The 26,661-nt window shown below is 35.0% G+C and overlaps 4 protein-coding genes across 4 annotated transcripts; 2 read left to right on the forward strand and 2 right to left on the reverse strand.

Moving 5' to 3' along the window:
- Positions 1-103: 103 nt before the first annotated feature.
- On the forward strand, positions 104-15,955 carry LOC118273841 (integral membrane protein GPR155). Its single transcript, XM_035591000.2, has 14 exons — positions 104-517; positions 1,026-1,315; positions 1,943-2,247; positions 2,400-2,521; positions 5,082-5,247; positions 7,510-7,737; positions 8,203-8,355; positions 10,826-10,994; positions 11,626-11,796; positions 12,177-12,306; positions 12,759-12,945; positions 13,373-13,548; positions 13,743-13,868; positions 14,058-15,955. Exons 1-14 carry the CDS (start codon positions 429-431, stop codon positions 14,248-14,250), a joined length of 2,505 nt encoding a protein of 834 aa, XP_035446893.1. The 5' UTR covers positions 104-428; the 3' UTR covers positions 14,251-15,955.
- LOC118272578 (DNA-directed RNA polymerase III subunit RPC8) lies at positions 15,923-17,600 on the reverse strand. The gene is made up of 4 exons (XM_035589170.2): positions 17,389-17,600; positions 17,009-17,192; positions 16,759-16,899; positions 15,923-16,250 (listed from the first exon to the last, which is right to left on the reverse strand). Exons 1-4 carry the CDS (start codon positions 17,497-17,499, stop codon positions 16,045-16,047), a joined length of 642 nt encoding a protein of 213 aa, XP_035445063.1. The 5' UTR covers positions 17,500-17,600; the 3' UTR covers positions 15,923-16,044.
- A 744-nt stretch (positions 17,601-18,344) lies between these two features.
- LOC118273843 (ecto-NOX disulfide-thiol exchanger 2) lies at positions 18,345-23,798 on the forward strand. The gene is made up of 10 exons (XM_035591007.2): positions 18,345-18,606; positions 18,783-18,932; positions 19,338-19,987; positions 20,209-20,448; positions 20,549-20,732; positions 21,530-21,636; positions 22,031-22,141; positions 22,237-22,380; positions 22,609-22,758; positions 22,916-23,798. The coding sequence occupies exons 1-10, from the start codon at positions 18,597-18,599 to the stop codon at positions 23,120-23,122; spliced, it is 1,953 nt and encodes a 650-aa protein (XP_035446900.2). The 5' UTR covers positions 18,345-18,596; the 3' UTR covers positions 23,123-23,798.
- A 55-nt stretch (positions 23,799-23,853) lies between these two features.
- Positions 23,854-26,646, reverse strand: LOC118273845 (dynein axonemal intermediate chain 2). The gene is made up of 11 exons (XM_035591009.2): positions 26,217-26,646; positions 25,940-26,087; positions 25,611-25,866; positions 25,408-25,517; positions 25,186-25,337; positions 24,976-25,110; positions 24,807-24,888; positions 24,558-24,736; positions 24,346-24,478; positions 24,165-24,269; positions 23,854-24,085 (listed from the first exon to the last, which is right to left on the reverse strand). Exons 1-11 carry the CDS (start codon positions 26,429-26,431, stop codon positions 23,879-23,881), a joined length of 1,722 nt encoding a protein of 573 aa, XP_035446902.2. The 5' UTR covers positions 26,432-26,646; the 3' UTR covers positions 23,854-23,878.
- Between the last annotated feature and the right edge of the window lie 15 nt (positions 26,647-26,661).

Here is a 26,661-nt window from a genome sequence, read left to right on the forward strand (position 1 = left end):
AGTGCAACTCTAGTGTATTTCTAAAAGTGTATCTGTAGTGTATAATAAGTATAGTCTATGGTCCAGTTTCGTGAACCGTCAAATTATAAATGTCATCTAAGAGAATCTAAAATCTATCAATCTAATGTCATTTTCGTATTTCGTTGATTATTGAACCGCGATGACCAAGTGTACGTACAAAAGTCAGTAATACGCAAAAATGCAAAATTTTCTCAACGTTTAAGCTACTGTCTCTATAAATATCCTTATATCTATTAAATTCAACATTATATTAAATATTTTGATTTATTGAGAATTGTTAGAAGAGATGTACATTATCAAGAATTATCCAAATGTTTAAGATAATAAGAAAAAAATAAATAGTGACTTGTTAACACTATATACACATTTAATTTGATTATTGCAAGTAATACTGAAGAATCGCCACTATGGATCAAGTTGTACTTGTTGAATTTGAGGACGCTACTGATAATTTGTATCCAGCATTATTCCAGTGTTTTACTATCATTTTATGCGGGTAAGATTTTTAACATTTTTATCCTGTAGTAAAATATTTACGTTTGTATTTTCAATAACTATATTTGTATTAGCAATAAAAAAATAATGTAATTGAAAATGCCTTTATTTTTCTATAAGAATACTAATGTAAACTTTTCTTCTACTTGTAAGAAATTAAATATTTTTACGCAATATTTTCCCGGTATATATTTAGTTAAATAATTTATTACAACTTTCTATACATCAATATCAATCATTATATTGTTTTATGTTTCAATTATTTTTAAAACCACTTAAACTAAGAGCTTACTATAGGTAATTTAAGTTTAGTCATGCATGTAATTGGATAAAGGCTCTGACATATGATATAATATGTTTGCTTAAAATTATTATGGATGCAATTAAACTTATTAGAATACATACTAAGATATTATTTTTCCTTAACAACCAGCATAAACATTGTCAATTATTGACACCTAATATATATTTTATTGCAGACAATTTATTTAAATTTATTCACATTTTAGGTACATAGCTGGACGTCTTAATGTAGTGTCAGCAACAGAATCAAAGGGCATTGCCACATTTGTGGGCACATTTGCATTGCCATCTCTAATATTTCTGTCCCTTGCCCAATTGGACTTCAGTACAGTTAATTGGACCTTCCTTGGTGCAATATTACTTGCAAAGGGCTTAGTATTCTTTGCTGTAATGATTGTTACTATGCTGGTCTCTAAACCCTTGAATTTGGGAAGAGCAGGAATATTTGCTATATTTTGCACACAAAGCAATGATTTTGCTTTGGGATATCCTATCAGTAAGTATTTTTATTTGCATCCATATTTTTTATATCATAATTATCAGTGTTTGCTGTAAAGCAATCATCTCAAAATTATATTGGCATAAGGTAAATATTCAGCCAATAAAAAAGGTTCCTCATCAAACAGTTACACGAGTAAACCGAAAACATATAATAATTAATTCAATAAAAGAGGCTCTAGTAAATGTTATGTTAATATGTCTAAACAATATCTATAAATTCTGAATGTCAAGGTTAATTAAAACAAGTAGTCATTAACATATTTAGATTGCACAATATTATAAATAGACTTTATGTAGTAAAACTGTCCACTAACTGGTTACTAATATCTTATACCAAACACTTTTCTCATAATATTAATCTTTTGTCTATTCAATAAAAGATAGGCAGAGCAACTTGCACTTTTAAATAATAATATTATGTAATAGGGTCTAGACTATTTTATATTATATGTGGAAAAATTCTAAAATCAAAAACTTATAAAACTGTTTTCCTACTGAGTTTTGGAACCCGAAATAATTGCTTCAGTACGCGCGGCAAATCGCCGTTTGCGACCCCTAGACCATTGAAGCTAAATAACATAATTGATTTTGGATGTATTTCACATAAAATTTTTCTTTTCAGTAAATGCATTATACCAAAAAAGTCATCCGGAATATGCTCTCTACTTGTACTTGATGGCGCCAATTTCACTGGCAATTTTGAATCCCATTGCTTTTGTGTTAATGGAGATAAATAAGCAAAGAGAACAGACACCAGCCATAATTATAGAAGGTGAATCAACATGGTGTATTTGTAGTAGGAAATTGTTGAAGCAGATTGCTAAAGGCATAGCTTTCAATCCTGTAGTAGTGATGACAGTGCTGGGTATTTTTGGTAATGCTGCATTTAAACACCAACTCTCCATTTACATTGAAGGACTTTTGGAGGTAAGTTGACATTGTAGTTATCCTTTAAATAAGCTTTTCTGTTTTATTTCCTTCTTTTATAAATGAGACTTATGAATTTCCATCTATATCACAATTTCACAGTATTTCAGCTCAGTCTTGTGTTGTATAGTGACAATGTCAATTTATTCCAGGTATTTGGCCAATCATTTGCTGCAACTGCTCTGTTCTTGCTAGGGCTACGCATGGTGGGACAGATTCACAGACTGAGAGGACCTGCCCTCCTGTTGCCATGTGTTCTGATTATGGTTAAATTGTAAGTATAAATTATGATCCCTTTTAGCTAAGAACAGGATATTATATATCCCATAGGAAATGGGAACTAAATTCCCGAAATTCCTTTCGGAAATTCTTCCAGTATGATTCCACTACAATCATTAGGGGACTAGTGAACCTACACACTAAAAGTCAAACATTCTACAATCTGTAGTTTCAACTGTGAATTGGCAATTAGGCAATAATGGAAAAGTTTTAGATAAACTGACTGGTATATTGATCATGCCATCACAGCATGATTAGCCATATGCTGAATAAATAAACAAACAAAAAAAAAGTCTTTATAGCCCCTCTTTAAAACTGGTTGACGAGACAAACAAGATAAACAAACCAATCTTGTTTAAATGTTACATTAATTCATTATTATGTAGGAGGTATAACATTAAAATTAAACTGAATAGGTACTTATAAATACAATGTATGATGATAAACCTTTTATAACCAGTGCAACTAACTCTTAAATAATGATTCATCATTTTAATGTGTTTATTATGTGTCTGCCTGTGATACTGCTTCAAATATTCGACTAATAAAGCTAATAGTTAACTTGATACATTTGGGCTCATTCAAAGATGAATAAATGAATCTTAGACCCTATTTCGTGTGGCGTCGTTAATTATTATTTTGATTAGGTTCAAATAAAATAGAATAACTATTTTTTTCTGTTAAATAGTTCTATAATCAGGTAGCCATTTCCGCCGTTTAGATAAGAGATTAATGAAATATCTACACTCTCTAATGATAGATTATTTTATCTAAGCTGCGCGTTATAAGCGGAATTTAATAAAAACGATATGCTATGGTAATGGGTGAACATAGTGGGTGGTTAGTGGTGGTGTTGGCCGCATTTCGTGCCGTAATGTGCTCCTGTGTCTACCCCTTCGGGGATAAAAAGCGTAACGTCGCATTATTATTTAATGTGGGTGGTTATTTTCATAAATAAGTAGCCAACGCTTTACAGCTTAAATTGTGATATAAATTCGTTTTCGTTTTTTTTTTTTAAAAAGTTGCCCCACACTAGGATTTTCTCCTGTGTCGTGGGTGCGTTTACAAACATACAAGTTCACATACACATGACACCCAGACCCGAAACAACAATTTGTGGATCACACAAAGAGTTGCTCCGTGCGGGAATCGAACCCGCTACCCGTTGCGCGGCAGCCAGTTGCCCAGCCACCGCACCAACCGTGCAGTCAGAATTGATTTATTATACTGTAGGAATCTCTTAGGTGGATATTAATTTATAATTAAGTACAACCGTAGGTTTCTAGTTAAAAATCGTCTAAAGTGGATAATTAGTTTCGAAGACTACTTTATGTCACAAATTACTTAGTGTTTTTCGTTTTCCATTCTCCACTACCAGACTGTTTTTACAAACTTATTTCTCTTTTATATCATTTTTCACACAACCTATCCATCCTTTCTTCACTTCCATTTCTACATCTTCATAATATTAGCACCAATTGATTGCCAAGGACAAGTTTCTCGGTCAAGGTCATAATTTTTGCAATGAATTTATATCTATTATGTAGGTACATAAATCATGCATACATAATTTTTTTAGGTGCCGTAAGTAGGCAATTATTTTTTAAGTAGTTTCAAAGTTGTATGTCTTATTAATAGATTTAGGTGATATCTAATAATAATTAATTATCATACTCGCCTATCAACATTTTATTATTTAAGTTAGCTTTACTTCTATGGCTTTGCTCGCCTGGAATTATATATAATTTGTCTAGAGTAGGTGATGTGTAGTATATAATTTTCATGTGTAGATGCTATGGATATATTATGTGATTAAAATGTAGCCTATACTAGATAACTTCCTGAAGAGTAAGTTGTCTAAAAGTATAAAAGATTTTCAAATAGGGTCAGTAGTTAGTTTCGGAGCTTTTTTAGGGAAAGAGCAAATAAACTATCAATTCTTGCCTCTTTATAAATTAGTTTAAGTGTAGATATATAATACCTATTTATAACTGTAGGTATGCAACTATACTGGCGCCAGCATACTGATTACAATATTTATAATGCAATTTGAAAATGTCAGAATCATTTATGAAATATGATCTTTTGGAATTCTACACTAATCCATATTAAATACATAAAGAAGCTTATTTAACTATTATTAATATTTAATTGTTATGTATAAAAGTTCCGTAATACGTAAGTCACAGGTTAAAATATTTATTCCTAAAATAGATTTCAAGATGACGATGATATGATGTCAGAACGTTTTGGCTCCAATTTTCCCCATCTTTTGCCATCATTAGAGACATGATAAAACAATGTAACCAAGAATTGTATTGTGAATAAACTTGAATAATATTGAAAAACAGTAACCTTATGGAATTTCTTGCTCGTTTTTCACCATAGGAATTTACACTTTAGAACGGAACACACTAAATAGCTTCACTAGAAGACTGACCGACAGACAGACATTTTTAATATTATTATTTTTGCTTTGACGTTCAAAAGTGCCTTCCTGGTCTATTTCAAATAAATAATGTTGACTTTGACTTTAATTATCAATTTCGTTACAGAATCGTCCTGCCAGTGGTTATGAGGGAAAGTGTAAGCGCCTTGAACGCTGGTGCCAACGAATCTGAAACTCTATCACTCTCTACTTACGCGTTCCTATATGGAACAATACCGACCGCGCCCGCAGTGTTCGTATTCTCGAACCTATACCAACTAGAAATCGACTTGGTAAGTTTCCTTACTTTTCAATTATAGTAGTACATTTTTAATCGATCGCGTGCGTAATGCCTTGTCTAATCACGTGTACGTGTATCAGCTTGAGTATAGCTTAATCGATTAACCATTCGATTAGATCTGTTAGTACTTGATATGATTATTTTCGGATTGGGGAAAGCTTATTGAATTTATCTTAGACGTGACTAATTGTAAGATATTGTTATCTTGACAAGGTTTCCACGTGGTTTCCTATCTGTGTCACTAAACAAACCCGTTCAACCGTTATGCTGTGAATAATAAGTAGGTTTTGTAGAACTTCATTACATAATAATACTTAAGTTCATGTTGATATAAAAATAATTTTAAGTTCATTCACAGACGCTCGTAATATCTCAATAACTGCATAATTTGTTTCTTTTATAACTTAATTAATTCTTAAATATGTAATAACATAACGAATACATAATTATCACCATTTATTTATAACTCATTGAATACATTATTATTAATTTATTTAAATGTCTATTGAAATAATAAAATTATTTGATTGTTTTCTATACAAAAAGGATGGATGGATGATGGTTTAAATTAGTTTCCTGTCTATTCGATACACACACACATAGATATGTGTGTGTATCGAATAGACAGGAGTATCGAATAGACTAATATTATAAAGCTGAAGAGTTTGTTTGATTGTTTGATTGTTTGATTGTTTGTTTGTTTGTTTGAACGCGCTAATCTCCGGAACTACTTCCGATTTGAATAATTCTTTTTGTGTTGGATAGTCCATTTATCGAGGAAGGTTTTAGGCTATAAAACATCACGCTATAACCATAAGGAGCGAAGAAATAAAGGAAAATGTGGACAAAACGGGGGAAATTATTAATTCTTGAGGGCTTCCGTTGCGTGCGCTGCGAAAATGGTTCAAGATACGAAAATTATATGTATGAAAGAATTATTCCTCTTAAAATGATCTAAAAAAAGTCCGCGGCAGTATATGTCTATCTTTTAGGATTAACTTACTAGAATCGTTTTTATGGTAATCAAACTGGCTCGAAATTAATGCATTATTTGTTAAGAGTTGTATTAACGAAAAAATATTAATCTTTATCGAAATAAATGTGTTGTTCATTAAGAGTATTTATTGTGAACAAAATTGTCTTTGACATCACTAAACTTCAATAAACATCTTAGAAGATATTACAATTTTAAAATAACTCCGATATAAAATTCACCCGCGCCGCATGATGTGCGAAACATACGCTGCCAGGAGGAGAGGCATTGTTTGCGAACGACGCGGAGCCTGGTGTAACTATACTCAAAAAAATTATAGTCTTACTAACGAAGTAAATCATTTTTTAACATTGACCACAGAACGCGACGCACGGTACGACGGGTCTGGTTTTGATCGGGCGACGAGCTACTCTTACTCGCCGTCCGCAGACCCGCGCTTACGGTGGCCGGGGATCGTCACGCGATCCTCGACGCCCGGAATGTTCTGCGGCGGCTGGGGCGTGAAGAGGATCGTTCACGACTCCGCCTTTCCTTAGCTAGGATGACTGCTTCGCAGAAGGGGAGACGGCGTCCCTTTCCCCCTCGCTCCTTGGCCTGAACTAGAGCCGGACGTGAGAGGTCGCCATTCACATCCCTAAGGACATGGCGATGCTCAGCAATGCAATGCAAACTGTATGCTCCACCATATCTTCCGGGCGGTCCTCAATGACGACACCCAGACGAAACGCCCGGGTGTTTCCTCCCGCCGTAATTCGAAACAGGTACCAACGAAAAACTTCCGTGTTCGGTAAGTACCTGCGTCAATTAGGTTAGGACGCCGTGACGCCTCTCAAGCCACTCTTTAAAGAGGGGACTTACCACTGCTATAACGCGTATGTAGCGAGCCCATCTAAAAAGTACCCTAGGAATTTTATATCTGAAACACAAACCGGGGTGGCGGTTACCGGTGTGGAAACACATATAGTATAGAAATGAGTGTGGATTGTTCCTTATAATCATAATCCAATGCTATCACGAATTTTCAATGCACAAATTAACCGTGGGTAACAGCTATAATTTATGAAGCTGAGAAAGTTGTTTGCAAAAATAAATATAATGCCTAAAATAACTATTCCACGCGGACGAAGTCGCGGGCACACAGTATAAATGAAATTAAATCAGGGTTAATATACTTTCCCTTTATAGCTCCCTACGTTTTCTACATTTCTCTACTTCTTAGGTTCTAGAATGTTCTACTGAGGTAGCATGCAATTGTTTCAGATGGCATCCTCAATGGTGATATGCACATTCCTGTCAGCGCCCATGATGTTCATGTCCGCACAAATGATAGCTATTAACAAGGACTTTGCAGAGCAACTGAAGAAGTTTGGCTTCGACCTTTCCATAGTATCATTAATCGCATCACTTTGGATACTGTTTGTGTTCATCGTGACGAAGAAATATAAACGAATGCCGCATCGACTGACCCTGTGCTTGATCGTGTCGCAGGTACGATTTGTTTTCTATTTTTGTCGTTACTTAAATGCTCTGGTTAGGGGAATTTCCTGTGACTTTTCCTTGTATCGAATATTTGTGAACTCTAATATGATCGTTGTTTCCCCATCCAAAATGAGCCCTGTTGTCAAAATATTAAATTGTCGTGTAGGAAGGAATGTATCCTGTTGTGTGATTTTAATATTTTCGTTTTGATTTTCTGCCTTCGAATAGGAAACTTTAATCATGTTATTAGTATTGTTCTACTCACTCTTCCCGTCACTTAATAGTCTTTATTAAACAAATAGGTCTTTTAAATATCTCAAATTCAAATTTTAATGAGGTCAGAATTGATCTGAGAAAAAATACAAAAACATTTACGGTACCTATCCTCCGAGATCGTTTCGATATTTTTCTCTACGATCATATCAATGTAAATAATATATGTGTAAAATACTTACGTTTTTATTTATGTTGCAGCTACTTTTGGCTATCAGTGTAGTATGGGGCGGGCCCCTCACGAACTACACGCCGTCGTGGCATGCTAGCGTGCAGCAAGCTCTGCGAATATTCAGCATGTACTCCTGTCTACTGTGGACCTCTATGCTCTCTGTTGGGCTTCTAATGTTACAGGTACGTTTACTATTAAATGCTTATTTACTTACATAAATACAACTTAAAAAAGTAAACAGGCAGAGGTACACATATTATTAGATTTGGCAACTAATATAAAGGATAGATGGTCAGACAATACACGAATCTGAATTTCTGAAATAGAGAAAATTATTATCATCGTCATGAATATATTAGTCACAAAATATAAGTTACTGAATGTAATAATCATATTTTATCATTTATTTACATTGAACTTAAAAACAAAATTAATTCTACATGGCCTACCTATTATAATTTTGATAATAACGTACATACATAACATAGGACAGAGTCCTATGATGACTTCCAGATTGGCCGGATTTCTATACGGATCAATATTAGTAGTACCAACCTATCTGTAACGGATAAGCCATTTAGATATGTAATATCATTAAAAGCTACGATCTATTGTTAGATATAAGTACGTGTTGATCGGATAAGCTTATTACTTCGACCTTGTACAGTTGTACTACGATAGTTGTAAGTAAGGAAAAGTGGAAATTGCAGTAGATAGGAGATAGGCATCTTCTATACAGCCTTGGCCAAAAGTATTGAGCACCCTTGATCTTTGAGTTTTATGCGAAATATCAAATGAAACAAAACAAAATGTTTTTTATATGTTTATTTTACTATTTATTAATTGAAAATGAATATTTTGTAAGTCCATCTTTGCCTCATTACGGCAGATTTTTTTTGGTATAGAGCTAACAAGATTTTTCAGTCTTTAGATAATCGCGTTCTATTCTAGGCATAGTTTCAAACTTCTGTTGTTAATTGTGTATTCTACCTCTGCGCTTTACTCCCATAAATAGGTACTTTATTGGCGACTAGGCAGGCCAGTCAAAAGCTCTACGTTATTTTCCGGGAATCATGCCATAGTAGATTCAAAATCCTGCTGGAAAACATTATCCATGTTCCTGTTGCCGAAAAGTTTCGTAATGAATACGCAATAAGTAAATTTATTACTTAGAAGATATTGCGGCCCTTTCACTACAATTCGCCAATCAGAATCGGTATGCAACCCCAGACCATTATGCTACCGCTACCATGTTTTACGGTTGGTACCACACACTCTGGCTTAAAATCTTCGCCCATCCGTACGTACAGAGGTCACAACAGGGGTACCAAAAATCTGCAATAAAGAGAAAAATATTGACTTCCGGAAAACAAAAGAACTTCATCTAAGCGGTTGGATTTTAAACCATTTTATATTATTTTATTAGGGCATTAAATATAGTTAAAAGTTAGATTCGTCTGACCACACATATTGACCACTCTGCAATGGTGAAAGTTCGATTGTAAGTATTTATACCGAGTTTTTTTTTGTTTTTGTCGGGATAATGGTTTCTTATAGCGTCACAACCTTTCGGATCAGCTTCCTGAAGCCTTCTACAAGTAGTTCGACAGAAATTGATACTATTTTGTTCTGGAGCAGCGAGCTCTGAAGATCATTTTTTCTTATTTTTTAACGACTCTCTGTAACTGAAATCCTGACGGTCTGTGGTGATGCGTTTGCGCCCTGTTTTTGGATATTTTGATATCGGGTAGCATAGAATCGCTGAATAACAAATTGCAAGGATCGCGCGAACACTTCACAGTTTTGGAAATCTCTACTTGTGATTTATTCATGCATAAGGTACCTCCAAATTTCTGAAGAAAGTTCGTTTCGTTTTGGCATATTACAACTAAACTTATAACTTTGAGATAAAATACAAAAAACCTGGATCACGGGATGTTGTCAAAACGGAGGTGGTAGCGAACTGATGTAAATACAAACATTGTAAAAATCACATTTTATTACACCTAGGTGCATTCCTAGCTACGGCATAAATCATTGTTTTTAAATGTGTAGATAGCCGACAAACAATTACTTCAACAGTAGATCAGTTTTCTGTACTTACCGTGATCGAGCGAAATTTGTAAGGTGCTCAATACTTTTGGCCAAAGTTTACAGTATATTAGGAGACAGGTATATGTAATTAGACTTGTGGCTACTTATATTATTCTTATAGGGCTAAACTTAAAGTATGTAAGTTTGTCTAAACTAAGACTACTTTAACTGTACGATTGACGCAGTGGCTGTGCAACTGGCTGCCGTGGACCGTGTAGCGGGTTCGATTTCCGCACGGAGCAACTTTTTGTGTGATCTAAAATTGTTGTTTCAGTTTTGGGTGCATGTAAAATTGTATGTTTGTAAACGCACCCACGACACAGGTGTAAATCCTAGTGTGGGGCAACGTTAAAAAGATCTACAAAAGTCTTAAGTACAAACCCATAAAGATAACGCGCGTAATACAAATCAATCGATTAATTATATCATCTTTAAACATCTGATCTGATATCTCTCCTATGAAGGAAAAAGTTATATTTACATTAACCGTCGTAATCGTTACTGCAATTAATAACTGTAAATAATAAATCATTAATTAATTATGTGTCATTGTTTCAGAGCCGTGGACCATGTTTCGTGGTGACACTTTGGCCGGTGTTAGGTTTTGTGGCATGGGGCGCGCCTGTGGTGATGGTCGTGGTGCTACTGGCGACCAAGGGTACCGGCGACTTGGACTGCAAGGCCACTGATGCGATACGACTCTGTTTACTTGTGTTCTGTATTACAGGTATGTGTTAACACGTCTAGAGGACTCAAGACTCAATTCTTTATTTGCACCCCATATGTTAGATACAGGTGGTATAATACATTATAAAGTTAAAATAATATATTTGAAATAATATGGACCCGGTAGGGCACAGCATAAAGAGGTTAGAGAGGTTTGCAGTACGTCTTGTTACCTAGTAGTATAGGTATGTTAAAGTTTGTATAAATTCAAACACGTCTCATACATACATATTTATTTATGTTTTAACGGTAATATACACAACTTAGTAAAATGTTCCCTGCTTCTTAACATCCTCTTCATTTTCAAACACGATATCTGTATTGTAAGTTCGTACTTCGTAGTAGATTTCTGTTAAAACTGTAATGGAGTGCTATGTGCCAAGGTCGTGTTAAGGTTACCAGGTATTGTGGAGAAAATTTCTAAATTATCAAGTCTGCGGTAGTTGCCTGCATCCTTTTATCGAGCAATAAATAATTAATTGATATTCTTTAAAAGGCTGATTAGGTTCTATTTAAAAAAAAGTTACGACGTTATAAAATATATCGATGGTGTTGAAACCTTATACACTCTTGTCTGGTAGTTTAATACGAAACCGTGCTCAAAACTAAACATAATTATTTATTTATCACAGTGACCATCGGCTGCCTAATCCTGTACATAAGATTCAGACGTCGCAGCGCACAGTTTGCGTCGCTCTCCGCCGACATAGCCACCAACTCCAGTCCTCGTGAGGAGTCCACCAGTCTGATTGATAATGCAGAACCAAGTTCGCAAACACAATCTATTGCCAACAATAGCAATGGTAACTATTTTCTTTATCTTTTTAATATATTACACGCTAAGTTTTCTCCTGTGTTGTTAAAGGTCCTGAACAATAATTTGTTGTTCACACAAATATTTTTTCCATACGGGAATGAAACCCACGACACGAAACTGTATTGTATTGTAATGGCAAATATATTTATTTGTTACATTACAATACAGTTCTAAATATTCTGCACCATTAAACCAGATCTGGTTTGTATTAGTAGTAAATTACTATTGCATATAAGCACTGCCGACCGTGCAGTCAAGTTCACAGGACAGCCTTTGCTAAACAAAGACCTTCTCTATATCTACATAGAAAGATACATAGATAGAAAACATTTTTGTGACATATAAAAATGAAGACAATATTTCCAGGTTGCTACGGAACCATTACATCGTCTCCGTCGCCGCACAGTCCAGGCAAGTCGGGATGCTGTTCCGACGACCCTAACTGCGAGAACGGATTGACTGCTTCACGCGACATTGAAGATATTGCTGATGCCAAGTAAGTGGACAGATAAAGAGAGGACCAATAATAACTCGTGACACACTACACGTACAATACACGCTGCTCATAAGAAAGAGTCCCTCTGTGATTCGAAACTAGTAGAGCTTTTCTCAGTATATTTATATGAGTAAACCGTTATTTTTAGTTAATCGTAGCTTTATGTTATAATATGGCCTTTGGGGTTAGGTTAATGGAAGAAAGAAACTTGGGTTAAATTAGCTTTAAAAAGTTTTTGTATTTCTTGTGATTCTACATAAAAGGCGTTTCGTGGCGTCTCTCCACGCCTGACAGAACAAAACAGACGGGTTGGAGATTAGTTTAAAAGGTTCAGACTTATCAGAGAGCGCTGTTGACGTGGCTCTTACAACGCGTGCGGGAAGAGTATTGAGCACACTTGTGCTCTACTCTATCATCACCGCACAGAAAGTATCATTCGTTTTTATTCCCAGGGACTGTGCGTGTCCACCGTCTCAGAAGCACCGCTGCACGGAGCCGGGAGCGTGTCAGTACCTGAACGAGCTGGAACGGGCGGCCGGCGCACTGGGCCTACTGCCGCCCGAGCAGACACGCGGCCGCGGCGGACAACTACTCAAACACACTGTGCTCATTATTGTGTACAGTCTTAGCATGTTTATTGTGAGTATATCCTCATTATCATCAGCTATTCTACTAGGCCTTTCCAAATATTCTGCCATACTTTTTTATGACTGCACGGTTGGCGCGGTGGCTAACCGGCTGCTAGCAGGTTCGCTCGCACGGAGACTCTTTGTGTAATCCACAAATTGTTGTTTCGGGTCTGGATGTCATGTGTTTGTACACGTACCCATGAGACAGGAGAAAATCCTAGTGTGGAGCAACGTTTAAAAAAATTGTGATTGTATAGCTCAGTAAAATATTCTGCCATCGATATATTAAGATTAAGTTTCTCGCCAAGTTTCGTTGTCTAATTTGTGCTGACAGCTTTTATACAGTTGTTTTCATGTAGTAGTCCATTTAAATACAATAACTATCCTCTTTAGATGTTAAAAAGAAATAAAATAACCTAATTCGTCTTTTACTCTAGGGCATTACCTACACGACTTGGCGCATGATGTTGAAGGATGAGAGTGGAGTGTTCGTGGAGATAGAGTTTCTGGACATAGTGGCCAACTATGGACAGGCACTGGTCATGTTCATACTGTTTGGACTCGATCCGGAAGAAATACTGATACCTACTGTTCGATTCTTGAAGACTAAATGGTAAATAAACTTCCTATTTTATATGAAACTTATTTAAATAGAAATCAAAGATCAAAATTTGCATATATACTTAAATAAGTTATAAAATTGTACAAAATGTTGACTTTATTCTTGTATTTAACTTCAAATGAATTTTAATTTTTTAATACATGATAATGATAGTGATGTATATTGAATGTTTTGTTTTAATTCAGGTATGGAGGAGACACAGTGGTTTTGCCATCCATAGAAGACCTAAGCTTTGAAACCAAACATGTTTGTGATCAGTTCATCACACACCACCTTGATCGCTGCAAAGAGGCTATTGCTAAAGATACTAGGTAAATATTATTGAACATTAAATAATATAAAAGTGTTTTATCTTAAAAAAAAAACTACAATAACTACCGAAAACTACAAGGACTTATACATGGAGCAAAAATATACTGAGGCTTTCTGTTGTTATAGCATCAAATTGTAATAATTTCTTCGGATTAGTTTGGATAAATGACGTGATGTAATTTTCACAGATGGCGTATGCGCACATACCGTGGTGTATTCAGAGGCTCATGTCTGGTGCGCTGGCTTATAAACTGCGGATTAGCGAAAGATGAACACGAAGCAGTGCAATACGGCAGACATTTACTCGACGGACGACTCATATCACACGTGAATAACGCCCATCATTTCTCTAATTCACCTCTGTTGTACACGTTCAAGTAATCATCTGATTATTAAGTATTAATATCTAAAGGCATCTCATGCATTAGACGGCCCCGACAACAAACCGTCCTCAACGACAAGATAAATAACTAAAACCATATAAACATTTGAACATAGCGCGTTTGGTTGTAATTATGAACTGATTGCACACTGGGCAATAACTAGTGACCAACATACGTGAAGTATGCTTACTTGACCGTCGTTTCAAGACTCCAATTCACTAAGATAGCGGCTACAACCACGACCAGTCGTGGTCGTCTAGTGTGCGAGGTGTCTAAAGCACATGAAGTGTAGAGTATTATTTTTATTAGGAGTCTCCAACACTTCATTTGCTTTCCTACTGCTTGAAACACGACCATGGATATGCCAAAACTGATATATTATAATCCTACATTTTACCATTATGTACTTATACAAGTATAAATAAATATCCAATTATACTTTGAGATTTCAGATCTCAACAAAGTATAATTATTGTGATAGTGTCACAGACTCATAAGTTACTAGAAAAACGTCTCAAATTAAATTATAATTTATTTTATCTATAATTAGGTGCTTTTTAAATATTGGTATGAATTTTTCTGGTGCTGAAGATGACCAAATAATAAGTTGTTAATAATTTTATTATTTGTAAAGACACTACTATTGTCCATTTAGATTTGTAGTTGTTTAGTTTATCATTTATGTATATTTAGATGCATTTTGGCTAATGGTTTCTATTATATGATCTCATTAAGTAAAAAACTGAATTTAGATGTAAGCTTCATCCAAATTCTTAGGTTTACAACAACCATACGGCTGCATGATGCAGCGATTGTTGTAGGAATATCTGAAGTTTTATTTATTTGCGGTTATCTAGACATAGTTTATATCTCGTTTTATCCAAAAATCAGGAAACGGCAAACGGGTTTAGGCCACACTATGAAATCGGGACATATGTAATTTGAAGATCACCAGTCAATCAAAATATATTATTATTGAACTCCTTTGCATTCCAACAGGGAATACTTATAATAAAAAATGAAATAATTTAATTTTATCCAAGCAACAGATGGATTTCTTGTTATGATCCTCATAATTACATAGTGTTACAAAATAGTAGTGTGGAGATTTTAACTTTAACTATTAAGATCTTTTATCAAGGAATCTATTGTCCTTATAAAGTGCAGGACGACTTTTTATCAATTTAACTATATCTCATTTCAAATGAATTTTAAACATTTTATTTTATGATAAAGTGTACAGACTGCTTTATTGGTCGCACGGAGTCTTGTTGGGTCCAGTTTATGGCGGCTGGCTCAGGTTTACATGGACTAATATCAATGTACATGAAAACATAAGTGTAAACTAAAGCTTTCTTGATATTAAATGAACTCCTGATTTGTTATGCAGCCAGCAGTTTGTTTTGTGTCTGTGATGACGCCATGAACAAATAGTGTTATAGTATGAATTAGGTAATCTTTATTATTTATAATATGTACCTATTTTGGGTTACTTTAGATGCTAATAGTAAATGTGCGCAAAAATATTTGTGATGTTCGGCTGTTATTGTTTGCCCTTGTTATAGTGTTAAGAGAAATATCGTAAATTATAATCTTAATGTTTAAGGATAATTAAATGTATTATCGTATTTATATTATTATATTGTTGTATTTTCTGATTGAGCATAAAAAAATGTTAAAAAAAATATATTTGTTGCATTACATTACAGTGTTTTTTTTTAAAATAATTATCACATTTCACTTAAATAACTAAATAATGAAAACATTATGGTTTTGTAATTATTATGTACATTTATTCACCATTTTCTTCTTCATTTTCATCTCCGTCATCTTGTTCTGGTGCTTCCCACCAAGTAAGTAGACCTAGCCCTGGTTCATTTATACCACCTACTATTCTGTAAGGAGCCACTGTCTGTATTGTGCATTCAGTGCCTGGAGGTCCGGTGGGTAGACTTTCTTCAAAGGTTTCACTCGTAACCCGAAACCTTATTGACTCTCCTGTAGAAGAAATAATATTACATTAGTACACATTCAATTCATACTTGACTGCACGGTTGGTGCGGTGGCTGGGCAACTGGCTGCCACGCAACGGGTAGCGGGTCCGATTCCCGCACGGAGCAACTCTTTGTGTAATCCACAAATTGTTGTTTCGGGTCTGGGTGTCATGTGTATGTGAACTTTTATGTTTGTATACGCACCCACGACACAGGAGAAAATCCTAGCGTGGGGCAAAGTTTTAAAAATAAAATAAATACAAGTAGCATAAAATACACTGGTCAGTTATGTTGAGATGTCAATCAATAGAACATGTGGGGTGGTCCTTTAGAGAAACTATTTGTTTTCCTATGGACCAAAGTAAGCAAGGTTTAATACTCTATTATATTTATATACATAGAATGATACAAGTAGTTATACAACAATAAAACATGTGTAAACATTTTGCAAATAACATCTTGTAATACAAGGCTGTTAATTATATTAATTATATAAATATAATTATAATTACCTGAGTCCATAAATAAATCATGTTTTTCTCCATCTTCTTTTGGGTATTCCCACACCCAAGCTTGATCTGTTTCATCAAATCTAGATGGGTGTTGTAGAGCATTCACAGGTATTACTATGTCATCAAAAAATCCAAGAGTGACTGAAATGCAAATTGACAACATTTATGGACAGCTTTTTATTTAACCTCCAGAGCAAATACTCTGATAACAGCAAACTTTAGAAAGTTAAATATTAAAATTAAACTTTACCATGTACACCTTCCCTGCTACAATTTTTTATCTTCCCGATGAGTATTTCTTCAACCACAGGTCGGAACACAATGAATCTAAATTTTACTTCTGTATGGGATGAACCATCCCCAGGAAATATGTACGAGTTTCCAATATCTATGATATCGTACAAAGCTATGCATAATCCTACATTTAACACTACCTGAAAAATAACATGAGTTTAGTTTAAAATCAAAATAATGTAAGGTTATAAAACTCAAATTAAATATAGAAGGGTGGCCTTAGTAAACAGTCAATATGTTATTCTAATAACGATGTTTGATTACATAGTTCTAGTATTGTTAGCAATATAGTAAAAATAACACAAACTAAAGAAGAGGTTAGGAATGAATACTTACTTTATTAGCTAGCTTCCTATTGAGTAAAGTTGTGATTGATTCCGTTAAACTTTGATGAAAATGTTCTGGAGTTATTCTGATCACATCCTTCATTTCAGCTAACACAAACATGGTGATTTCTTGATAACAAGTAAATCCTAGTTCATTTCAAAAACAATAACATTCGCGGTCTGGATAATCAAATGACAACTATGACAAGCCGTCTGTTGATTGTTGTTGTCACATGGTTGTCACTTGTCAGTGTGATGATGCATAGACTACAGAGTAAAGTAAGTGATGGACTTCGACTCGACTATCTGAGTGATTATCTGGTAGCGTAGACAGAGAATTGATTTCACTGTCTACGTCTGGTAGTTTTTAAAACGTTACAATAAACAAATAAAATAAATCTTGACTCCAGTAGTAGTGGTAAATTAACGAATGAATTTGGTGTAGTAATCATTCAAAACTTTAATAAGGATATGCTTAAGCACAAACAATAAATAAAATTATTATTATTTATGTATTTTTTATGACTACCTCGTTGGCCGAGTGGTTGCAAGTGCGACTGCCGGGCAAGGGGTCTCGGGTTCGATTCCCGGGTCGGGCGAATTATTACTGGGTTTTTTTCGGCTTTTCTCAGTGGTAGCACGGAGTTATATGGCAATAGGCTCACCACCTATCACATGGAACTTACAACATAAATTGTGAAATGTGGGTGTACACAGTGGCATTCCGTGCCATAATGTGCACCTTCTGCCTACCCCTTCGGGTATTAAAGGCGTGACGATATGTATGTATGTATTTTAAATAACTAAACAATCTTGTTAAATTAAGGTGTCTGGTGTGTAATCTACCTATTTTTAATCTTTGAATCTACCAACTTCTACCGATTTTCGTCACATATTCTACTAATTTTCTAAAATTAGGGTTGACAACACTGCTCGTTCGGTACGAGGCCCGCGTTGCTCTATGGTCATTCATGGTCATTCATTCAAGCAAAAAACTTCAGCTAAACTACAGCAGTCAGCAATTCTGTGTTGTGATTACGGTTTTTTTAAGAAATATTTTATATTAATTACTGATTTCTACAAGCCTACGACGCAATATATTGTATGCATTTTGGCTGCAGTGTTTTAACTATAAATTCCTGAACCGCAACATTGTCAAACGTAGGGGTTTTGTGAGACAAGAGGCATTATCTCATTTTTAAGGAGGGGAAGCTTTTCATGATGATAGGTTTGTACACTTATGTTTATTAGAAATATTAAATTCAGTATAAATTACCTGTTATGTTTACAATATTATTTTAATTTTATACTGTGGTGCCTATATTGTGCTTTTGCTGGTATACTTAGTGTAAAACCGATAGTTCTTTATCTTACACAAACATTCACAATTGTTTTTCTATTCAGCTAACAACAGAACAGATAGATCCAGGTCGCCTCATAGGGCCGACAATGTCGGTCGGCGACGCGATAACAAAACTCAAGATTCTGCTAAATCAATGGATAACATGCCCAATGTCATGAATCCTATGATGATGACCAATATGTTTCCTCAAGGTACTAATTATATATCACTAACAATATATCTGGGGCCTTAGTCTGCTATTACAATTGCTCAATGATCAACCATTCTGACACAATTGTAATAGCAGACTAAGGCCCCTGATTCCATTACAATAAAACTTCAGTGTTTTAATAAGCACATAATATTGGTATTACAGGCCAACTTATCAAAGGACTGAAGCTTAATTTTTACTTCATTCAAACAATTATATCAATTAAATTATTTTAATTTAATTTATATAATTGATTTTTTTCTTTCTATTTTGGATAATTGAAACTATTTTTTGAGTGTATTTATGGCTGGCATATCAGTTTTAACATATTAATTAGTTATAAGAAGATAATTAATAATTAAGAAGTATTTGTACCTTTTTTAAAAAATAATATTTATTGTTCTAGCTAACATGATGATGGCTAGTGGAATGTACCCCAATATGATGTTACCCGGGCCACTTATGGGTGGAGGCATGATGCCTGGCTCAGGAATGGAAATTATGCAAGGTCCTGGCATGGATATGGGGCCACCACCATCTATGGACATGTCAGGAATAGGAGGTCCACCTATGGCACCTGCACCTGCTCCACCTATGGAAATGAGCATGATGGGTGGAATGATGATGGATCCCAGCATGATGGGAATGTTTTCTAATATGAGTGGAGATGTACCTTCTATGCAGTCAAAGAAAGAATTAATATTTAAACATGCAAGGCTTACTCCTCCTGACTCAGGCACTCCTCAACCTCCCCGTCGAGGTAAACCTCCTGGCTGCCGAACTATATTTGTTGGTGGGTTACCAGATAAAATCAGAGAAAATATTGTGAGAGAAATTTTTGAATCTTATGGTAGGATCCATACTTTGAGATTGTCAAAGAAAAATTTTTGTCACATACGTTTTGATAGAGAGGAATGTGTAGATCAGGCAATGATGATATCCGGATATCATATTAAACTGATAAATATAAATGACAATGATGATATGAATGAAGATGATGATGATGATGAAAGTTCAAATGCTACATCTGGTTGGTTACATGTGGACTATGCATTGGTGAGTCTTTTGAAATTATTTTACATATTTATTTTAGAACGAAAAAAAGAACTCATTAAACCAGATGTATTTATTTTCTATGTTTCAAGCTCTGCAGATGTAACCTTAACATAGATAAATAATTCATCAGGTTTTTTTTTACACATGTGGAGCCATATCTATTAATACTGTGTATTACTGAGTCCCAGTATATTATTTTACAATTTATCTGTATATTGCAGAGTCGTGATGATCAGAATGATTTTGAGCGGCGACAGAGACAAGCTTTACGAGCACAGCAAGTACAGATGCAGCAGATGAATGTTCAGCAAGAAATTGTAACTCGTAACATAAATCCATTTGTGGATCTAAGGAGAAGATCGCCATCACCACCAAGTAGGGTACAACCTTATACTAATGCTTCTATGGTGCAGCTAGCAGAAAAACTTAAAAATGAAGAACAATTTGCTATGACTTTACCAGTAAGTAACCAAAATCTATTTGCATATTTCCTGTAAATTTTGTTTCATCTTAACTTTCAATAATTTAATCTCTTACTAACTTCAATATTATTATTCACAGACATTACTTGCCTGGCTAGAGCGAGGAGAATGCTCCAAGAAAAATGCTAATCAATTTTACACAATGATTCAAGCAACAAATACACATATACGCAGATTATTTAATGAGAAAATGCAGGCTGAAGAAGAATTACAGAATTGCAAGGATCGTGTCAAGAACCATATAGCAAGTGTGATTGAACAACGTAAGTTGGAGTGTACTCTATATCAAAGTTTTCTCAATCACCAAGTCTGGTGAAAGTGTGAAATCAGTCTTAAGTCGTCTTTCTTTTCTGACTAATTCAGCATTATTTAAGATATTAATATATTTAAGGTAAGATGGTCATAATGTTTTCTGGGATGAAAACATTGATGTAGAAGTTTAATGCATATTTTTTTATTTTATGTTTTGAACATCCTTTGAAACATAAAATATACTTTTATAAAATCTACACTTGTAAGATGCTTTAGATTTTCAAGAATTAAAGCAACTTTGGAGTGTGGTATCTCAAATAATTTCTATAAATATTTTGACATGGTCACTCTCTAATATCTTCGTACGGAGTAGTCAATAACAAATGGATCGCCTCCAGACGACCACGCCTGATGACCTCCAGCCATAAGTATAAAACATATCAGACAGAAAAATGGGTGCTTTTGTAAGTGAATGATGTTATGACAATTTAATTTTATCTTGTTCCTGCATTTAAAATGATGTTACTTTCTAAATATAGTATTCAGATTAGGATAAAATTAATTGTCAAAACATATTGGGTACTTGTGTAATGAAATATCACAAGAGCAAGACACATCTCTGTAACGCGAGGTGCTGCGCGTGCAACATAGTCAACTGTCTCGTCACTCTCGCATGTGATAGGTAGACGTAATGCTGCTACGAATATGTACGCTGACTAAGGGACGACTGATCGATCGAGAATTACGACGGTATGTTTTGGTCGCGAGACCAAAGGCGGATCTCTTAACATAATTTTGTGAACCTCAGTCGAACAGGTGGCGAAAGTGTTTGCCGCAGCGTCTCATCAACGTGTATGGGATCACTTCACAAAACCGCAGAGAAAGAACATTGAGACGTGGCAGAAAATGACGCAGGTACTTCTCCAGCAATTGTTGATATGTTAGGACACAATGAGACTGTCTAGTAAATATGTTTAACGCAATTGTTCGTGGTAATCCTGCTGTTCATTATAATATTGTAAACCTTAGACATGTTATAATTTAAACGCAGTAAGTATAAATTTTATTAGAACTAACTGGCGCTGGTTCAATAGTGTAATGAATGGCGAAAATTCTAGGTGACCAGGAAGACAGCGGAAACAGGTAAAGAGAAGAAGATGTAATGTGTTTCAGGATAACAATATGCCGCCATGCAACCTCTGTGATGTAGCTATATAGTTTCTAAACATTCACTTGTGTAAATACAACGTTTAGTTGTTATTACCTGTCTATTTACACATTTTTCGCTATACAAATATAAATATTTCAGGAGTTTAGTACACTGAAAGAAGAATTTCTTGAAAAGTTTGGCGACGATCGCGATGGCGATTTCAATGGCTTAAGTCGGGCCTCAGAAAGTGAGGAATTGCAACAATTAAAAGTAAGTATTTCTTCTGTCATAAAATTGCGTTATAGATTAATGTAATATATTAAATTCTGTAAAATAATATACCAATGTAATGCGTTTTGTTATAGCGTGAAAATGAAAGTCTACAATTTCAATTGGAAGCATATAAAAATGAAATTGACGTCGTAAAGTCTGACACTATGAAGGAGATGGAGAAATTCAAGGCGCAGTTTATTGCACGACAAGCTTTGCAAGTTGCACTGGACAAAAATGTAAGCAACAATTTTTGTGATACAAAACCTATCTAGGGACTAAGAGCCAGAATGATAGCATTCTGGCTCGTTCTTGATTTACTAAACTAAATGTTATAGATAGAATAATATTTTTTTATCGATTTATTAGATTCTCTATCCATGAAGAATCAGTTATCAAATTACTTTATCACACATTCGTGTAATTTTTACATATTGTAAAAAAAATACTATCTACTCAACTTGTAGCCGCCACTGCCATCGCCGATAGTAAAACCACCTCCACCGCCACCCCCGCCATTGCCTGAGGATATACCGTCATCAGGGCACTCCAAGGAAACCGTCGAACCAGGCTGCGGAGAAGCCAAGCTAATTGGCGTAATGTCGGCTTTCTTACAAGTGAGCAATTTTAATGTTTATCTTATTAGTTATTATCATAATGTGATATTTAAAGATGTTTTAGTAACGCAAGTAATTTAACAACTTTATTTGGTCAATGGAGATGAAATATTTTGATTTAAATCCAATCGAATTATATCAAATAATATTTGTCCAGGTACATCCACAAGGGGCCAGCTTGGACTACGTAGTATCGTATGTCCGCGCCCTCTTCCCACAGGTCTCTCAAGCTACAATACATCATGTACTGCAAAAACACACCGATGTCTTCGAACGTACTACGAGCGGCGTCGGCGCTAACATAGAAAATAAATGGTACTTTATTGCATTCAACAAAATAATAACTAATGATAAGAAAACTTAAATGACAGGCATTTTAAAAGTTCTTTGCATATCAAATATCTATAGTTTGTGTAGTGATTGTAATTATAGATGTATTTGGGTATGTAATGCAATAATCAAGAACAAATTTGTAACCTTAAATTGTATTGTGTAAGTTTCGCTACTGAAAGATTATTTTTTGTAACATAATGCAAGTGTCTGAATAATTACAGAAGAGAGTTTGCTTCCTCAAACAATTTATTATTATAATTCAACAAAGAAAACTATGAATCCTTTAAGCGTCGATTCTATATAAATCGACCCGGTGGTAACTGTCTAGATTACATATAGTAATTATTTTATTACATCTGTATTTACAGTACATAAAAGTATTTTTGAACAACTTTACCCCATTTGTAAGGAGTGTTGTTTCTCAAACTCTTTATTACCTACTTAACAAAAGATCAAACTAGTAGATTTTAAGTTTATTTTTTCGTAATAGTTGAATGGATACAAGGGAGTTACAAAGACCTGATTAAAAAGGCATTTAGTGTGATAAATTATTATTTTTTATTAAAACTTTACTAGATTTTTTAAGTCTATGTTCCAAAAATTGAAAGTATTCAACAAGTCGAATGAAGCTAATTTTGTGACTGACAAGTATGTATGTAGGGGTTAAATGTCTTAACTAAGTTACTTAATAAAACTGTGTTTCAGTATGTCGTGTTTTATTCAATTACAGCATGCTCGGTCAATCCTTTCAGAGAAAAAAGGGCGTGATATTATATAATTCAGATTTTTAAGTTCCCTCCGTTTTCTGCTGTGCTTGTAAGTCGTTGATAGTCTGCATATACTCAGCGGTGGCCTCCTCTAGGTCTCTGTCGTTCATCGAAGGATCGGTTTCCACCGCCGGTTCGTTCGCGTTACCTCCTTGGCGCATTTTTAATCGCAGCTCACGCATCCGAGCTTCTAATATTCGTTCTCTTTTGTTTTCACGATCTAAAACCTGAGGAAAATTAACTTTTAAATAACAATAGCTAATCCGATGAAATATATTTATGAAACCCTTGTTTGGTATTTCTTACGTGTGTTAATAGTTGTTTATCGTTTTTGTCTGCTGTACCAAGATTTTCTGATAATTCAGCTAAGTATACGGTTCCTTTACTACTTCCACAAGCTACTAGTAAGCCCTGGAAAAAAAAAAATTAATGTCAGATTTATAAGCACCTGCGTGCATTTTTTATTCTAGTATATAAAATTACGTACTCCTTCGTGTGGTCGCAGACGAAGTAAAGGTTCGTCACAAAGCTGTGCTGTTACCAACGGGGCACTTCTCCTTCTTAACAAATCCCAACAAGAAAGGCATCCGTCCCATTGTGTGACCAGCATCAATGAAAACCTGCAAAATGAGAGTTATGAAAAGGTACACACTTATTTTTTTGTCTAGTAAGTAGATACTAATGAGGTAATATTCGCACCTGATAGGATTCCATGCACCATCAGTGAGTTTAGTGCGATGTGAATATGTCCACAGGATAGCAGATTCACGACAATCTTCGCTCCACACGCGAGCAGTCCAATCTCCAACTGTTAGGAAATTCTTCACGAATGTTGGGTTCCTTTGTAAGGCGTATACGGGACCAAAGTGTGCTTCGTACTAAACAAAAAAGAACAAAATGAGAATAAAACGCATAAAGATTTATAAAACAAATCTCTCCGAAACCGACCTTAGTAGGAAGCTTTTCTACAGCATTTTTCCCTTTTCGGTTACCTCCAATAACTAAACCAGTTTCTGTCCCAACCATGAACCTAGAAAAATTACATAAGACTATTTCATTATTACGTGTTACAATTTTTTTTTATAAATATTATATCATCGTGTATTTCCATGTTTACCGCGTTGGTATCGTTGGCTCATATTCAAGTGCTGATATTCCAATGGCGTTATCAATGGACGGGGTATCAGTCACTGCTTTTACGATATCTATAATCATTGAATCTGTAGGCTCACTCATATTTCGTGTATCCCACCTGAAAACCGAATCATTGATGTAATCTATTCGTTCTATTGCTTGATTTGTATCTACTTATTTACTTAATACTTGCCATTTGACAACACCATCTGGTGATGACGAGAAAAATTCTGCTCCAATTTTAGAATTTATAAAGAGAACATTTCGAGCTATATCGCGATGGGCAACGTGAGGTGGGCAAACTCCAGCGGGATCTCCTCCTTTCCTTGTATCCCACCACCCAACCTACAAACCGAAAAGTGTAAATGCAAACGTTTCACTTGCTTATATGCATCTACTAAGGCTTTGTACCAACCTGTCCATTCATCATTCCTCCAATTATAAGATGCGGATCTCGGGGATTGTATATTAGATCCAGCAATGGTTGGGGTGGTTTTATTACCAGCTCAGGTGCATTGGCATTCTCTACAAATACAAACGAATGTGAAATTCTTTCCCCTCTCTTAGCTTAATCATACATATGTAATGTTATATATTATTTAATCCTTAAATAAATACCAATGTCCCAAATGTAAGAGTATTGTGGGTTCCTTGAATTCCTCGTGAGCTCGATATCTGCATGAGCTACTGCTAGTTTGGCACCTCCGTCTGCTTGCCATGACAATGACCGGATCGGACGCCTGCCGTCCGGTTCACGATACACATTGACTGTATGGCAACCACTGTTCTCTACTGGTGGTATAGCTGGTAGCTCTGTGTTATACGTCTCGTACATGTCTACAGCATTATTTTGAAGAATATTGTGTTCCATACTCTGTGGAACAAAATTTATTTCAGCATAATATGATATTCCTACATTTATTTTGATTCTCTGCGTTAACACTTACATGACCTAAGTGCATGACTGCATGAATATAAGCATCATCCTTCTCGATTTTCCTCCGATATCTTTGTGTTGCTTCAGGATCATTCATATTGATGTCTTTAGGCCACCCACCCTCAACGTGGCTCACACCAGAACTTGTGTATTCTGCTCTAAATTATGTTGACAAAGATTTCTCAGATTATAATTATGATCGACAAGGGTAATTTTATGGCATTCTATAGGGTCAAGAAACGTTACGTATTTAATATTTTATAGCTTACTATTTTACGCTTACTTACCTTACAGAATTGACCCAATGTTCAGACATAGTCCCTGTATTTTGGATAGCACAATGCACCGGGTTTCTAAGAATGTAATCTGGGTATTGTGCCGGATTGTTTGGTATGCTGACTATCATTTCAGGCCCATGATCCTCAAATAACGTTTGTCTTCCAAATTCTTTTCTCCGTTTTTTGTATTCATACACCAGTTCTACTTTTTCCGGCTTTTCCATGATAACGCTTAGAGAGACTAAACAACGCTGAAAGCTCAGGCTTGGTGGTCTTCGTTAAATCGATAAACTCTCGAGGTTACTACGGCGATAAACAACTGTGTGGTCTTTTCTACTATCTTTTAATAAACTATTTATACTTATGCATTACATCGTACGATATGTAAAATAAATAAAGATAAGGGGTTATAGACTTAGACGGCTTTTATGTGCGGGTTTTGCTTTAAATTGCA

This window comes from Spodoptera frugiperda, chromosome 4 (assembly GCF_023101765.2).
Source record: "Spodoptera frugiperda isolate SF20-4 chromosome 4, AGI-APGP_CSIRO_Sfru_2.0, whole genome shotgun sequence".
Taxonomy (NCBI): domain Eukaryota; kingdom Metazoa; phylum Arthropoda; class Insecta; order Lepidoptera; family Noctuidae; genus Spodoptera; species Spodoptera frugiperda.